The sequence below is a fragment of the Cornus florida genome, unplaced genomic scaffold, assembly GCF_030987335.1.
Source record: "Cornus florida cultivar Cherokee Brave unplaced genomic scaffold, ASM3098733v1 CherokeeBrave_3.0.0_Hap2_Chr03, whole genome shotgun sequence".
Taxonomy (NCBI): Eukaryota; Viridiplantae; Streptophyta; class Magnoliopsida; order Cornales; family Cornaceae; genus Cornus; species Cornus florida.
The window spans coordinates 68411992-68428292 of NW_026775573.1; the positions used below are offsets into that span (position 1 = coordinate 68411992).

A 16301-nucleotide genomic window follows, 5' to 3' on the forward strand; every position below is an offset into this window, starting at 1 on the left:
GTTTGAAAACCGTTGAGGATACTGGACTTCGCTGATGAACCCTGCTTCTAAAAGTCGATTGACTTCTTCAGCAATGATTTTATTCCTTTCGGGGGCAAACCTTCTTTGCTTTTGTTTCACCGGATAGTGGCTGGGGTCCACGTTCAGGCTGTGACAAGCCATCCGTGGGTCAATTCCTGGCATGTCCCAGTGATTTCAAGCGAAGATGTCTGCGTTCTTCCTTAGGATTTCTGCCAGTTCCTCCTTCTCCTGAACTGACTAGAGAGTCCCTATGTAGGTCAGCTTGCACTCATCCCCTGCGGTTATCTACATGGATTCTAGGGGTTCTACAGTAAGATGCTCTTCTTCTGGTTCCTCCGTCTCTTTTGGAGGGGAAGATCTCGGTAATTGCTATTTTAGCAATTTCTTGTCTTTTTCGAAAGGATAAACTATCGTGTGGTAGCACTCCTTTGCTGTTACCTGGTCCCCCCAGATATCGATGACCTCTTGACCATTCGGGCTTATGCATCTCATGACTTGGTGCAGGGTTGATGGGACTCCTTCCATGCAATGGATCCATCCTCAACCCATTAATAAATTGTAGGTCAGGTGAATATCCACAATCACGAAGTTCTCTTTCAGAGATCTTTTAGCAGCAGTGATTGATAGCGTGATCAAACTTGTGGGCTCCACTCTTCTTCCATCGAATCCTACCAAAGGACTTTTTGTGGGACGAATCTGGTCTGCAGCTAATTTTAATTGATCGAACGTCCACTTTGTCATGATATTAGCGCTATTGCCTGGGTCAATCAGTACTAGTCTAACCAGATAATTGGCCACTAGTAGACTTACTACTAATGGGTTTTCGTGCAGGTGTTGCACCCTTCTGAGATCCCCTTTATGAAAAAAAAAACCCTGTGCTAGATTGGGTTTGCAGTCGACGGTATTGATTTCCCCAATCCTTCGCAGCTTATGGGCTTGTTTGAGCTGGATACTGTAGGAATTTCCCGATTGTTCGTCTTCTTCCAGACGGCCATGAATTGTGTTAATTACCCGAACAGGATGGCTCTCTACCACGGCTTTTGGAATTGCCCGGGCTCGATCTTGTTGCCTTTGCTGCCCTGGGGTAATCAAGTATTCAGTTAACTCGCCCTTGGCTATTAACGCTTCCACCTGTCTTCTCAAGTTCCTACAATCATTGGTCAAGTGGCCGAAATCACTGTGGAATGCACAGTGTTTATTCTGGTCTCTTTGCTCCATTGGCTGTATGATTGGTGGTGGGATCTAGAAGATGTTTCTTGCCTTGGTCTTTTGGTACAGTCTGGCTAGTGTTACTTTGAACTGCCTGACCCTTTCGGTTGTTCGGGATTTCTTTTCAGGGGCTCATCCCTCAATAGTCAGGGGTTCCCGATGGGCCCGCCGAGTGCTCGATCGCTCATTCGATCGATTCTCTACTGTAACCAGTGTCGCTTTCTACTACCTAGTTACTTCATTTTCTTCAAGTCTGATGTAGTTTTGTGCCTGTGAATTCAGCTACGACATGTTAGTTAGGGTCTTCTTCACCAGAGAAGAATGAAAACGTGAGCCCTGCACCATGGCTATCTTGAACGCTTTTATGGCTATGTCTTGATTGCAATCTGGTATGCCCGAAGACTCCATGTTGAATTAGGTGAGGAAGCTTTGCAGGCCTTCTCCCTTCATCTGCTGAATAGTAAAGATACTGGCAATAGTTTTCTTCTATTTTTTATTTCCACAATGATAGGCTAAGAGCGCAACGCATAGTGATTCGAAGTTTGGGATCGATTTGCACGGGCGATTCTTGAACCACTCTAGGGCCACCCCAATTAGGATGGATGGAAATATTTTACACATGAATAGATCATTGTGAGCCTCTAGTGTCATTTCCTGAGTATAGTGGTTGAGGTATTGGAAGGGATCTCCAGTCCCATTGAATTTGATGAACTTGGGCATCGTGAATTTCTTGGATCTTGTGACCCGTTCTATCTCATATGTAAAAGGGGTTTTTACTATTGATGCAGTAAATTCTCTCGCCATGTCTTCGGGCGTTTGGGCCTTCAGCCCTTTGATTCGTTCATCCATTTTTTTCCGAAGCCTGGTGATAAAGTCGTTCCCCGAAAACAGCTGACCAGCTACTGGGGTCCACACTTCTTTTCTACCTGAATCCGCGTCATCTAATTGATGGGCTTTGGTGATTCGAGGCCCCCCAGTATTAGAGTTCCCCAAGGTGCGTGACTGACTTGCGGCATCGTGGATGTCCTCTAGCGTTCCATTGGGCTGTTGGCATGGAGCCTTCTGTTGATGGGGTGGATTATCATCACCTAGCTCTATGGCGGGATCTTCGTTCTAACGTTCGGGCTGAGGGTCATTCTGCTGTTCATTCTGCGGAGGGTTGCCTTGGAGTCTTTCATTTTCTCTGTGTAGAGTGCTAATTTGTGCCATGCTGGTTTTTTGAGCCTGCCTTAGCATATTGATTTGCTCAGTGCTGGCTTCATTTGCTTGTCGCAGGACGTCCAGTTGTGCTTGCATCTCTTCGTGTATCTTTGCATGGTCTCTTGTTGTTGCGGTTGAACAGTGTCTGGCTCTGTTACCATTCTGGAGTGATGTTGTATGCAAGGGATAGGGAATGGACTTTTTGTATCGATGTTCCCACAGACGGCGCCAAAGTGTGGGTGCAATTTTTTACACCCGAACACCTAAAGGGATCGACTATGGAAAGCACACAGAAGAAGTTAAGAATGGAGCAAGTAAATATTTGAGATAGTAATAATATTCAGAGTTTTTTTCTCCCTTTTACCTTTGTTCAGGCTCTATTTATAAGTGTTTTTTTACATAGACCCGTTTCTTGGCTTTTATTCCCATACGTGGGTAATTTATGCCTACAGATCATGCATTTGACATTATTGTGGGAGTTATGGAGTTTGGGCCTTGTTAGAATTGGGCATGTTCATTCTGCTTCTGTTTTAAGTAGGCCTTCCTTCGTTAGGCTTATGTTTCATTATGGGCTTCTAGTTTCTTTTAGCCTTTTGTGGGCTGGCTTTTGTCGCCACGTGTTGTTTTGTGATTGTTGTGATTTTTTTCCCTCCACAAACCTGATCTCAAATCAATCTTCGAAAAACATGTCGCTCCTTTCAACTGATCAAACAAGTTATCAATCCTAGGCAAATTATACCTGTTCTTGATCGTAGCGTGATTCAACTTGCAATAATCGATGCAAAGTCTCAAAGACCCAACCTTCTTCTTGGCAAAAAGAACCGGTGCTTCCCATGGTGAAGCAGTAGGACGAATAAAGCCCTTAGCTTTCAAATCATCCAACTGACCCTTCAGCTCATCAAGCTCTACCGGTGCCATACGATACGGTGTTATAGAGATGGGCACTGTACCAAGAATGACATTAATGGCAAAAATAACTTCTCTCAAAGGAGGTAACTCTATCAGTTCCTCTGGAAAGACATCAACAAACTCCTCAACAACTGCCGGAAGAACATGGCCCAGACTGCTATTCTCGTCAACTAGCAAACTAGCCAAGTAGGATCTGTGGCGACTCCAGTCACCAATACTGTAAACCATCAACGGGTGGGAATCGCTCCGATTCCCCACAAAATGGAAACAATCTCCTTTGGGAGTGCAAACGGATACCCTCCCACGGAAGTAATCAATCGTAGCCCGAAAGAATGACAACCAATCCATCCCGAGAATGATATCAAAGCCCGTCATATCGAGAACATCGAAATCGAACTCTAAGGTCCGCCCAGCTATCTCAATAGCACAACCCCGACAAACACGATCCAAAGACACTGAACCCCCAATTGGTGTGTCAACACAAAGAAGACAGTTCTAAAGTGTGACCTTCAGACCCAATGAATGTGCAAATGATGCAGAAATGAAGGAATGTGATGCACCTGTGTCAACAAGAACTCGTGTCCAAGAAATGAAAAGTAGAAAGATACCTTGAACTAAAGAGGTGCCTGCGGAAGCATCCACCTGTGGAAGAGCATAGGCTCGTCCCTGACTCCTACTGCAAACTACCCTGATAGCCTGACTGATGTGAAGAAACAGTAGGTGTAGAACCCCTGGTTGGATAAGTATCAACTGGTGCCACTGGCTATGGTGCCTAAGGAACTTTGAAACTAGACTGAACCACTACAGACTGTGCCGGTACCATCTGTGAATCTGTGCCACTACGTGACTTATTCAACAACCTTGGACAATCTTTCTTGAGATGATCTAGTCGCTTGTAATAGAAGCAAGCTCCCTGCCCTGTTTTTGTAGAAACTGAAGTCTGACTGGCCTATGCCCGAAGCTATGGGCAGCGAGGCTTGATGTGCCCCAGTTGTTGACAATGGTAACAAACCACTCCCTGGGCTGATCTCGGAGATACAGAACGATTCTGCTGCGATGCCCCCTGTGAATGAGTATTGTTCCCTGCCCTGGCCTTCTTCCACTAACTCCCGGAAGGTGATGGATTATCTCTGCGAGGCTGCTTGTGTGAACCCCTGATCCGTAACTGATCCCGTTCCTCTCTCTCAGCTAGCATAATCCTCTAGACCACTTCTCTGTAAGTCCTCAAATCAAGAATTGAGACCCATGGCCTGATGTCAAGATGTTGCCCATCCTGAAACTTCATTGCCCTGGCCTTGTCTGTTGCTACCATATCCTCGGCATAACGAGAAGTAAATTGTGTCTCATACTCAATGACACTCATAGTGCCCTGATAGAGACCTGTGAACTGTGTCCTCATCTCCCACCTCATAGCCTTAGGAAAGAAGCGCTCGAAGAACAAATCGCTGAACTCGTTCCAAGTCATCAGCTTAACATTATGGACATTGGTCATAGACCTCCACCAAATATCTGCATCTCCCATGAACATAGAGGTTGTCAAAGAAATCCTCAACCTATCTGTAGGTACCACCATACTGTCCAACTTGCAAACCATAAGGTCCAACCAAGCTTCTGAGACTAGCGGATCTGAACTTCTTGCAAATGCATTAATCTTGACCCTCTGTAGTCGCATAAAGTACTCTAGTGCCTCATTGACTATCGGTGCCGGTACCGGTGCAGGAAGCTGTATCCCTGCGTATCAACTCCTGTAAGGATTCAGTGATCTCCTGATTAATTCCCTGAGCAACTCACTCTTCATAAGTCGTTACCCGTGGCGGATTAGCATCCACGCCACGAACTGGAATCCTAGGCCTCCTTGGACCCCTCGTGAACTCGATGTCAGCCACCTGCTCCTCAGTTACCTGATGTGAGGACTCTCCACATGTGACAACCATGGTGCTAAATGAACATAAGGAAAGAGGTCAACAATAACACAAGTTATTATAACCGAGTGCAGCTCACACTATGAATGCACGAAACATGAAGCAAGACAAGTATGCAACATACAGTCATGCTAAAGTAATCAAAGAAAGCCGTGTAAATAGTTTAGCACTTAAGCAAGTATGCATACATGTTAAACAACGATGCTTTCAAACATATAAGCATATAAGCCTAAAGACATGTCATACTACTAAGCGTGTTATAGCGAAACACATAAACATGTTATGAAGCCAAAACATGTTATCAAAAGCATGTGAATACATCAAAGTAGATCAACAAAAGCATGATATTCACCCAAAACCCATTGTCCAAAGGTATTTAAACCTAGGAGCTCTGATACCACTTGTTGTGACCCATGTTTTTCAACCCGGTGTGTCAGTGATGATCCGAAAGTTGACCCGATAACGGATCTGAAATGCGAAAGGAAAGGATGAAACCATAGTTCTTTGAGATATAAACCATTTCTAGGGCATTAATGTGACATTTCATGAGGTCACAGAAGTTAAGGAGAGCGAAAGAGGAAACTAAAGTTAAAACGGGTAAAATCCGTTAATGAAGGGCAAAATGGTTAATTCACAATTAAAAGGAGAAAATTGACTCTAAACAAGTCAAACAAGGTGAATATAACATAATCTAATCATTTCACAACTTTCTAAGAGGTTCTAAGAATTCTGGACAAGAATCCCACAAAATGCCCTTTTCCCGGCTTAAGCGAAAATTGACACTACCACACTAAAACATGAATAACTCCCACTTTGTTTGTAATTTGAGAATGAAATTGGTACCATTGGAAAGCTTACTCAAAATCCATGAATTTAGGCTCAATAATCACCCCATTTGGATTAGAAATGAAGGAGTTATCCCCTTTTGAAGTTGGAACTTCAGTGCTAAAACCCAATAGAGAAGCTGTACATGTTCAAGCTATTTCGGTTGACCAAAACTCACAGAGACTTACTGAAATCTTAATTTTTAAAGTGAGTTTGGTTTAGTAGAATGAATTGAACCATCGGTCGACCCAAATAGGCCATCGGTCGACCGAAATGGCCCTGAAAACTGAAAATGGCTATTGGAATTGATGAATTACTGTACAATGAATCTACCAAAAGCTATCGGTTGACCGAAATCGAGTTTCGGTCGACCGAAACACCTCGAAATGCTACTATATGACCTGCTATATGCCAAAGGTGTTAAGGTTCAACCCATGCTTCAAATCCCCTCATGAATGGATCAAAAATGAAAGTTTATATGTGATTTTCAATGAGATTTGAGTATGTGAACATGTCAACAAACTTCATATGCACATTTGAATGTAAAACAATGGCTCCTAGCCTCATACATGTTCATTACATGATTTTCATACACCAAATCTCCAAAATTGGTAAAAGTACATTTTTATAGCAAAACTTGTTACCAAATGAACACAAGTGCTAAAGTAAACATGCATGGCCCTTGGCCTCCATACATACATGCTTCTAATGTCAAAATTAAAGACTTAAGTATCATTACATATTAATGTAGCTACATTAGCCTCAAAATTACCATACATCCATGGTATGCAAAAATATAACATCAAAAGTAAAGCATGCTAAACGCTTGCTTGTCAATATACAAAACTGTTCTAAATTGCTCAATAGCCTCTAAGGATGATGAGCATCCAAGAACATAGTCTCTTTACCTGAAAAATAACCCAAACCACTAGGGTGAGTAATCAAGTTACTCGTAGGAAGAAGTATATGCGTATACACTAAAGTTTCAATATCATTGCAAGATTAATATAGACAAATACAAGGGAGCATTCCACTTAACGTCTATGTTCAAGGTGTTCTAAGGGATTATCTTAAGCTAACTTAAATATTCTTTAGCAACACATCTCAATATCAATGTACTTAACAACATCAATTCGCCAATAACAAAAATCACAAGTTACAATTAAGCATTGGTTGTCAACTTGGAATTTAATGTGAAATCAATTAGTGGAATACTTGGACATCACGTCTCAGACTAAACCAAGATCAAAATGGTTATTCCGGGCATTAACCCGCTGGGAAGACCACCCTAGTGCGCACTATCTCAATTGGGGAGAACTCATACCTCCCGCACTAGAGCCAAACTCTAGCCATATCACTTGTAACAATGTCCCAAGATAACCCAAAATCACAATCAAGTTCTAAACTCAAACACTATAATTAAGGCATATTAACCACCTTCCATGAACAAGTATTTTGAAACCACACAAACCATGTCTTAGGGTTTCAAGTCGAAAATGGCATACCAAATTACAAGTCCTCATCATGATATTTTGTACAATACAATACCACCAACTTATCAATTTAAATCATGCCTCAACAATAAGCTATATATACTAGATTACAATATTATAGTATTAAGTTTCTAAAATAATCACAATTGTCATTAACAAAATCATACATGCTTAAATCAATAATCACAATTGTCATTAACAAAATCACAATTCTACAAGAGCTCTATATCACTACACAAGTGAAAATATTAGAATTTAGTATACTACTGAATTATATAATCCTTCTACACATGGTTTATACATATCATACATGCTTAAATCAATAAATCCTAAGTCAAGAAGTGAGGGTTTCCTATAATATGCAAGACTATCATATTAAAAGTATGTATACAATATATATTAAACCCCAAGGATTATAAAACACTTAAAATATAAACATACTACCACCCCTACCTCAATAGAGAATTGAATCTCTATAATCCAAGTAACAAAGCTCAAAATGGAAAACATTTTTAGGGTTAATGAAGAGGAGAGTGAGGGGAAACTTTTGTGGTCCAAGGTTTTAAGTCTAGGGCGAATGGAAGGAGGCCAAAAGTGAGGTCAAAGCTCTAAGCTAAGCTTTTCCTTCAATGGTGGCTAGGCTAGGGTTCTTAGAAAATAAGTGAAAATGAAAGGGATAAAGTAAAAATGGTGAGTGGAGGATTTAGTATTCCTCCACTCACTATGTGTTCTTACACTACCTCTCACACACACATAATGCAAGACTTAATTATGATCCTACACTTGTCACAAATGCAAGGCTCTTTCCTATACTTAATCCTAAACCTACACTTGTCAACCATCTAAGCCAACAAGTGCTCCTATCCTAGGCCAACAAGTGGGTGAATCTCCACCCTCTAAATGTCAAGAGATTATACATCCAAGTCACTCCACCCCATTGCCAACAAGTGGCACCATGAGAATGTGACATTTGTCACATTTTTTTTAAATTACAAAAGGTCCTTTTTCAAAATATCTAACAAATTAAATTACAAAATTGTCCCCAAAATGAAAAATAATTACTTTATGTAATTACATAGAACCCCTAAAAATAAGGAATAATTACAGTAAAGTATGCATCCATGCCCTTTATGAAAAAAGTAAGCAATTAGAATGTATTTTCTATAAAAGTAAAAATACAAATGTCATGGAAATCAAATATCATGAATGCATGCAAAAACGGGAAAAAATGAAAAAAGAAAATTGCCGAAAAAGGAAAAGGAGGAAAAAGAAAAATGGGTCATTACAAAAGTACTCCTACGTAGTCGGAGGAATGAGTGTTTGTATCTGCTTTGCATGACCAAGCTCTAACCCTAGAACTGACGAACACCTGAAAATGAGAGAGTGGATCAGGCCCACATGCAAGTCCTATTCTACTACAATCCATACAAAAACCCGATACGTAGATACATCCTAGATAGCTCAATAATAACTAGAGTAGTCCATATATGTATAAGTACACACTATAGGATGCTCACTAGTCTAATAGGTCTGTCTTAGCCTAAGTAGAGATACCATGCAAATCACACATAATGTGGTCATGTATACCTAGACCTACCAAGGAACAACACCTATGTCCAGTTCTCCATCCTAGGCGATATACGCACTCTAACCATGGTCCTGAGACTCAAGCTCATACCATGGCACCATAACATAAGTATATAAAGTACGTTGAGACTAATATAAAATATCATCCATCTGGCGTAATGGCCTGATATATGTAGAACAATCTATTTGGAAACCAAAATAGGTCATTCAATTGTTTTACTGATATGACACAAATATGAGTAGGACTTAACCCTTATGGTTAATCTATACCTCAATCTAGATTAGGTAGGACTTAAGATTTGAACTAATCCATCCCTAGTATGCCATCGTCCCATACCCGTGCATACACTCCTATAATTAGCATAATTGATTAAATATCACTAGGTATTCATCAACATGTCTCCAAAGTATGCATCAATATAAACTAATACATATATAATGATATTAGGCATTCATTACAGAACCTAAAAATCATGTCCCAGCTATTTAAATTGCGAAAATAAATCATAGCATTTAAATCCTCTAAATATCCATAAATTGATACAGTTAAGAGCAAGTTAAATATCAATTTTAAACCAAACAAAGCATAGTTAATTGCAAGTAATTCACTACACTTATAACTTTGTTCAAATATGATTAAACAGTATTAAATCATATTTACAAGAATCTCCAAGTTCCAGTATGTAAGTTGATTAACAACCAAAGTGCAACATGTAGGATTTTTCTCTAAATTCACACTATCCATTCCTTAATCCATTTATGAATTATTGTTTCCCTATATTTTTACAGGTCCGTGACAATCATATACATCATTTAAAGTAGTTTAAACGAAGTGAAAATACCTTGTACAGTCCAAATAGTGCCCTAAATTGAGAGCCTGCTCTATTAGCATGGGAGCCGGCTCCCTAACCTTGAGAGCCGGCTCTGTGGAGCTAGGAGCCGGCTTCACACTCCATGGAGCCGGCTCCATTGATGAGGAAGCTGACTCCCTTCTTTTGGGAGCCTGCTCTCTCACTCCCTGAAGCCGTTCTGCACTTCTACTTCGTCTTTCTCGCCCCCAGCAATACCCAGGACCTCTGTAATTCTTTTAATACTTGTTCTAGTGTTCAATTAATGTCCCAAATCATTTATAAGACATCATTATGCATTAACAACATCAATTACACAAAGCTTATAATCAAAGACTGAAAGATTCAATTTGAAAACTTAAAGAATTATCAAACCAGTTTCTATCAACAAAGCTAATTACAGTTTAAACATGCAACAAAGATATGTTTTAGCATTAAATAAACCCCTGGAGTCTACCCAGGCATGCACAGAACACAGGTTTAAGGGAAAGAGTTAGAATAGAGACTTGCCTCTGATTTTAGTCTAGAAATCTTAAACCGTCGTCTCTAGCAACTCTGGCAGTCTTAGTTGCTTTTACTGACCTCTACTGCTTCTAGTTCAACCCACGAGCATGTGTCAATGATTCCTCCATGATTCAGCCCTTGACTCTAACCAAAACCCTAACTTTTCTCTCTCTGTTCTCTCTCAAACCACCATGCTCTTTCTCTCAGCCTCCACTGTTTGTAAGTAGAGTTCTAAAAACCCTCACAGACTATTAAACTGTTATATTTATCGACCACTTAGGTTAACCTAATCCTAATTACGTAGGGAATGAAAAACACACACAAATCGGCAACACCGTGAATCATAAAATCCTAATTAATCCAATTAACTTATTTAAATAATTAAACAATTACAATAATTCAATTAAATAGAAATAATAAATGAAAAAATAATTAATTCAATTAATTCAAATAATAACAATTAATTTAAATAATTCAAACAATTAAACCAATAAAAATGTAATTAAATAATTAATCAAAATACCAGGACTATCCTTTTAAAATTAGGGGTATTACATTCTTCCCCTCTAACAAAAGGAATTCCGTCCTCTGAATTCGCTCTTACCTTCTTCCAATATGTTTGGAAACTGCGAGCGAATGACATCCTCCCGTTCCCAAGTAGACTCAGCCTCATTGTGATAACTCCACTGAACACACACCAAAGGGATAACCTTATTACAAAGGATCTGATCCCGACGGTCGACAATACGACATGGTAGCTCCAAATAAGTTGCATCCAGCTGCAACTCAATCTCCCCAACATTGATATGCTGATACCAATCTTCATCTCGCTGAAATTTTCACAACATGGAAACATAGAACACATTGTGTATGCGATCCAAATTATTCGGAAGTTCCAAACGATAAGCTACAGCACCAACTCGATCCGTAATCATGAAAGGACCGACAAATCGCGGTGACAACTTCCCTTTCTTCCCAAAGTGCATTACTCCTTTCATATGTGATACCTTGAGTAAAACCTGATCCCCAATCTGAAACTCCAATACACGAGTACGACGATTTGCGTAACTCTTCTGCCGACTCTGAGCAGTGTGCATGCGATCCCAAATAAGAGCAATCTACTCAGAGGTATCCTTAATGAACTCAGGATCCAAAAATCTGCTCTCGCCAACCTCCATCCAACAAATAGGCGATCGACACAATCGGCCGTACAATGCCTCAAATGGTGCCATACCAATAGTCTTCGGGAAACTATTATTATATACAAACTCCACAAGTGGCAAATAATTCTCCCAGTGTGATAAGCGCTGAATACTGTATATTCAAGCGCCCTAAATTACATTAACAAAGTCAATTAATTGATTATTTTATGTAGATTAACTCCATTTGCATGTTTTTGTACATTTTCAGGTTAAAGTGCAAAAAGGAAGCAAAAATGATGCCTTGTGGAATTTTGAACAAAAAGGGTGCCAATTCTGAAATTCTGGCAGCAGTAGAACCTGACATTTGTCGCCATTTTCGACCTAGGAAACTCAAGAACTAGACTCCATCATAACATGAAATATTTAGAGCTCTGAATCAGCTTTCCAAATCTTCAAGCAGTTTGTCATTCGGAGTTTGGAGCAGAGAGTTATGATCTTCTTAACAGAGGTGCGCAGAACTGCCTGGCAGCATTGAAGTACTGCCTTTCTCCCCATTTTCGACCAACCAGACTTGAGAATAGGGTCTTCTTCAAAACATAAGTTTTTAAATCTCTGAATCAGCTCTCCAAATCTTCAAATAGATCATCATTCGGAGTTCGGAGCACAAAGTTATGGTCATTCTTCCACAGTGGGTCAGAGTTGGGCAAGAATTGCATGTTGCTCATTACACTAATTTAAAGTGCTCAAGACCACCCTTCGAGTGCTCGAAATTCTGGCAGATTGCACTCGGAAATGGCTCAATTTCAGCCACTTGCACATTAGTTTCCTCAATGCCATCTTCCTTCTTTATGAAGTGGTTGGAAGTGTTCCTTGGGGGGGGGGGGGGAGAGAGCCTTGACTTGAGCTTGATAAGAGAGAGGGAGGACCACACAAAATGATTATCATTCATTCTTACAAGATTAGAGGGGAGAGAAGAGAGCAAGGAAGAGGGTGTTCTTGAGTGCTACAGTAGGAGCTCGAAAATGGAGATGGATCCTTCTTCTTCTTCTTCCATTTTTGTGTCAATGGAGAGCTAAACCTCCATCTAGGGAGGTGATGAAGCTCCTCCCTTATAAGCATGTGCTAGTGTAGATTTTATTTTGGGGAGAACAATATATAGTTTTTGGTTATTTTATGACCTAGAGCATCATATTTGTTGTAATGAACTTTAATGTCTATACATGATTATTTTGAGTTATTCCTCTTGTCTTAGATGATTGCTTCTCTTAATCATAATGCTTACACTTTCATAGTGACAATGGAAGTTAGATCATGAAATGGTTTTATTGACATGAAGTTGGAGAACTTAGATAGTCCATTGCTTAGGATCCCCCTTTGATGGTCTATGCTTAATTCCTAATTTTATGTGCTTTTATCATTCCATTAAGGAGTTGATAATCTTGGGCTTAGGGAGCATGTGAAGGCTACACCCTAGTTTAGGTGGCTTGAGTATGTGAACCTTTGATGGATTATTCTTGTTGTTGATTTAATGAACTTCTTGAAAATACTATAGCAACCAAGTGTTGCCATGTATCATGACCATCATTTGTGTTGTTTTTCCCCAATTTAATCTTAATCTAGCATGTCTATAGGGTTGGAGTGAATTCATCTCCCTAGTCTTTTCTACTTGTATCTCACTTCTTCAATTTCATTGCAATCTATTGTTTTATGCATTTTAATTTCTTAGTTTAGTGACAAACACACAAACCCTTTATAAACCCCTCATCACTCTAAAATGACTTTAAATACTTAGGTTGCCTTAAGACTAGCACAGTCCCAGTGGTTCGACTTACTCGTCCAATAGCCCTATTTTACAATGATTCGTGCTATTGCGAAGGTTGATGTATGATTGACCAACCGATCAGTTTTTGGCGCCGTTGCCGGGGACTTGCATATGGTTTAGCGACCAAAGTTCAAGGGTTAATTTTAGTTTGATTGTAAATATTGTGTCTTGTGAATACTCCTTGTGTATTTTTTATCATCTTCATGTTTGTGAGATTCTAGGGACTCGAAACTCGCCGTGGGAACGCTAGCAAATTGTAAGTCTAGAGGCCCCTAGGTAAGTCTCGTGACTTTTAGTTTCGCATTGTGAATATTGTGTATGTGTTTAATTTAGCTTGTGAAGCCCTTGTCGAGGCTATTTTTGTTTTACTATATTGCAAAGCATCGGTCCTTGTCGTAGCCATTTATTTCCTATCTTGTTGATAATTAAGGAGAAAGGGAACATCTTATGTGGAGTTGTGGATAATGAATTGCTTTGTTGATTATATGCTGTGCTGTTGATGTTCAGTCGTAGGTCACTCTCTCTACCCATAATCGATTCGCCCATTGATATCAATTCTCTTGAAAGAACTCTTAGAAGAAACCTTAGGGAATCTACTCTCACAAGGGATCTTGAAACTGAATTTAATATAATGGGAGATAATATAGGAAATCCGGGGAATGAAAGGGCTAAAATTCCTAATATCGAGCCAATGACTCTTAGAGATCATTTCATCCCTACCACCTATGCTTCTCCTTCTTGCATAGTATTGCCAAACATCGATGCAGCTCAATATGAGATCAAATCAAGCACCATCCAAACGCTTCCATCATTTCATGGCTTTGATAATGAAGATCCATATAAGCATCTTGATGAGTTCCTTGAAATCTGTTCGACCATCCGGTTGAGAGGTTTTTCGGACAATGCACTCCATCTCCATCTTTCCCCATTCTCCCTAAAGGATAGGGCAAAATAGTGGTTGAACTCCCTCGCTCCTAATTCCATTACTTCTTGGGCTTAATTGCAACAAGAATTCCTTAAGAAGTATTATCCGATGAGTAAAACCAACCAAATGAGGCGTTCCATTCTAAGCTTTTCTCAAGTTGATGGAGAACAACTCCATGAGACTTGGGAAAGACTACAAGATCTTCTTCAGAAATGTCCTCATCATTTGATCCCAAAATGGCAATTAGTGCAAGCTTTCTATGCCGGCTTGACCGAAACCCATAGATTCATGGTTGATTCTTCTTGTGGTGGAATGTTTATGTCCAAGAATGCGGATGAGGCTTGGACCCTACTTGAGAATCTAAGCGAAAATTCACTTTAACATAATTCTCGTAGGGCTCCGACCTCAACCATTACAAAGAACGCCAACCCTTGTCAACCAAAATCAATAAGGGAGGAATCATCTCAAGTAGATGCCATCGCTCATAAATTCTACCAATTGATGGCACCACATCTTCCTCCTTCATTGTCTCAAAATTCGGCAAGTTCAGTTTGTGCTTCATGTACTAGTCCATTCCATCTCTCGGAAGATTGCCCTACACCGAAGCAATTTCCCAATCCCAACCAAGAGCAAGCTAATGCCATGTTCTCACGGCCCGGGAACAATCCATATTCCAACACCTACAATCCGGGTTGGCAAGATCATCCGAATTTCTCGTGGCGGCAACAAGCCCCACAAAATTCCCAATTCCAAAACCAAGGGCAGCAAAATCAGCCCTCTTCTCAATATCAAGGTAGACCATTTCAAGCCTCTTCAAGCTACCGTCCTCCTTACAATCCAAATGTGTCCAATCAACCTCCTGTGTGTCCAACTGACGAGATAGTAGCTGCAAACAAGCAAATGATGGAATCATTGAACAAGCAAATCATGGATTCCAACAAGCAACTCTTGACATCCTTGCAGCCTACTCTCCAAATGGTTCACTCTCATACTCAATCCATAGCTAATCTCGAGAATCAAGTGGGCCAAATAGCTAACTCAGTGAATCAATTGCTTCAAAAGGACAAGGGCAAGCTTCCCTCTCAACCTTTTGAAAATCCTAGAGGAATGCATGTGATTGATGAAACCCCTCCTCCGAGTGGGCCGACTCATGAACAAGTTCAAGCTATCACCACCCTTCGGAGTGGTAGAGTGGTTGACAACAAGGTCGATGGAGACAAAAGTGAGGAAGTTTCTCCTTTGAAAAATCCAAGTCCAAGCTCTTCTAATCCAAATCCAAGCTCTTCCAATCCACATTCTTGTCCAAATACCATTCACGGAAATCCCACACATGTCACCCCAAATGTGGAAACTACTTATGAGCCAAAAGCTCCGTTTCCTCAACGTCTTCAAGAGTCGACACATTTTGGGAACAAGAATTGAAAAATTCAAGACATGTGGGAAGTTTTCAAGCAAGTGATGATTAACTTGCCCCTCTTGGATGCTATCAAGCAAATCCCTCCCTATGCAAAATTTCTCAAAGATTTGTGCACTCAAAAGCGCACTTCTAAAAATCATTTGCCAAAAAAGGCGAGGTTGACTGAAAATGTTAGTGCTATCATTCAGCACAGCACTCTTCTGAAGTATAAGGATCCGGGTGCCCCCACAGTCTCTTGCGTCATTGGTGACAGAAAAATCGAGAGGGCCCTCCTGACTTAGGAGCTAGTGTGAATTTAATTCCATATTCAGTCTACCTATAACTTGGTTTGGGAGATCTTAAGCCGACTTCCGTGGTTTTGCAACTTGCCAATAGATCGGTCAAGCATCCATGAGGCATTGTTGAGGACGTTCTCATCAAAGTGGACAAATTCTACTTCCCGGTAGATTTTGTGGTTCTTGATACGGAACCGGTCCA

At 40.4% G+C, this 16301-nt stretch overlaps 1 protein-coding gene across 1 annotated transcript; it reads right to left on the bottom strand.

Moving 5' to 3' along the window:
* Positions 1–561: 561 nt before the first annotated feature.
* On the bottom strand, positions 562–1239 carry LOC132301712 (uncharacterized). The gene has a single exon (XM_059798941.1). It carries the CDS (start codon positions 1237–1239, stop codon positions 562–564), a length of 678 nt encoding a protein of 225 aa, XP_059654924.1.
* Between the last annotated feature and the right edge of the window lie 15062 nt (positions 1240–16301).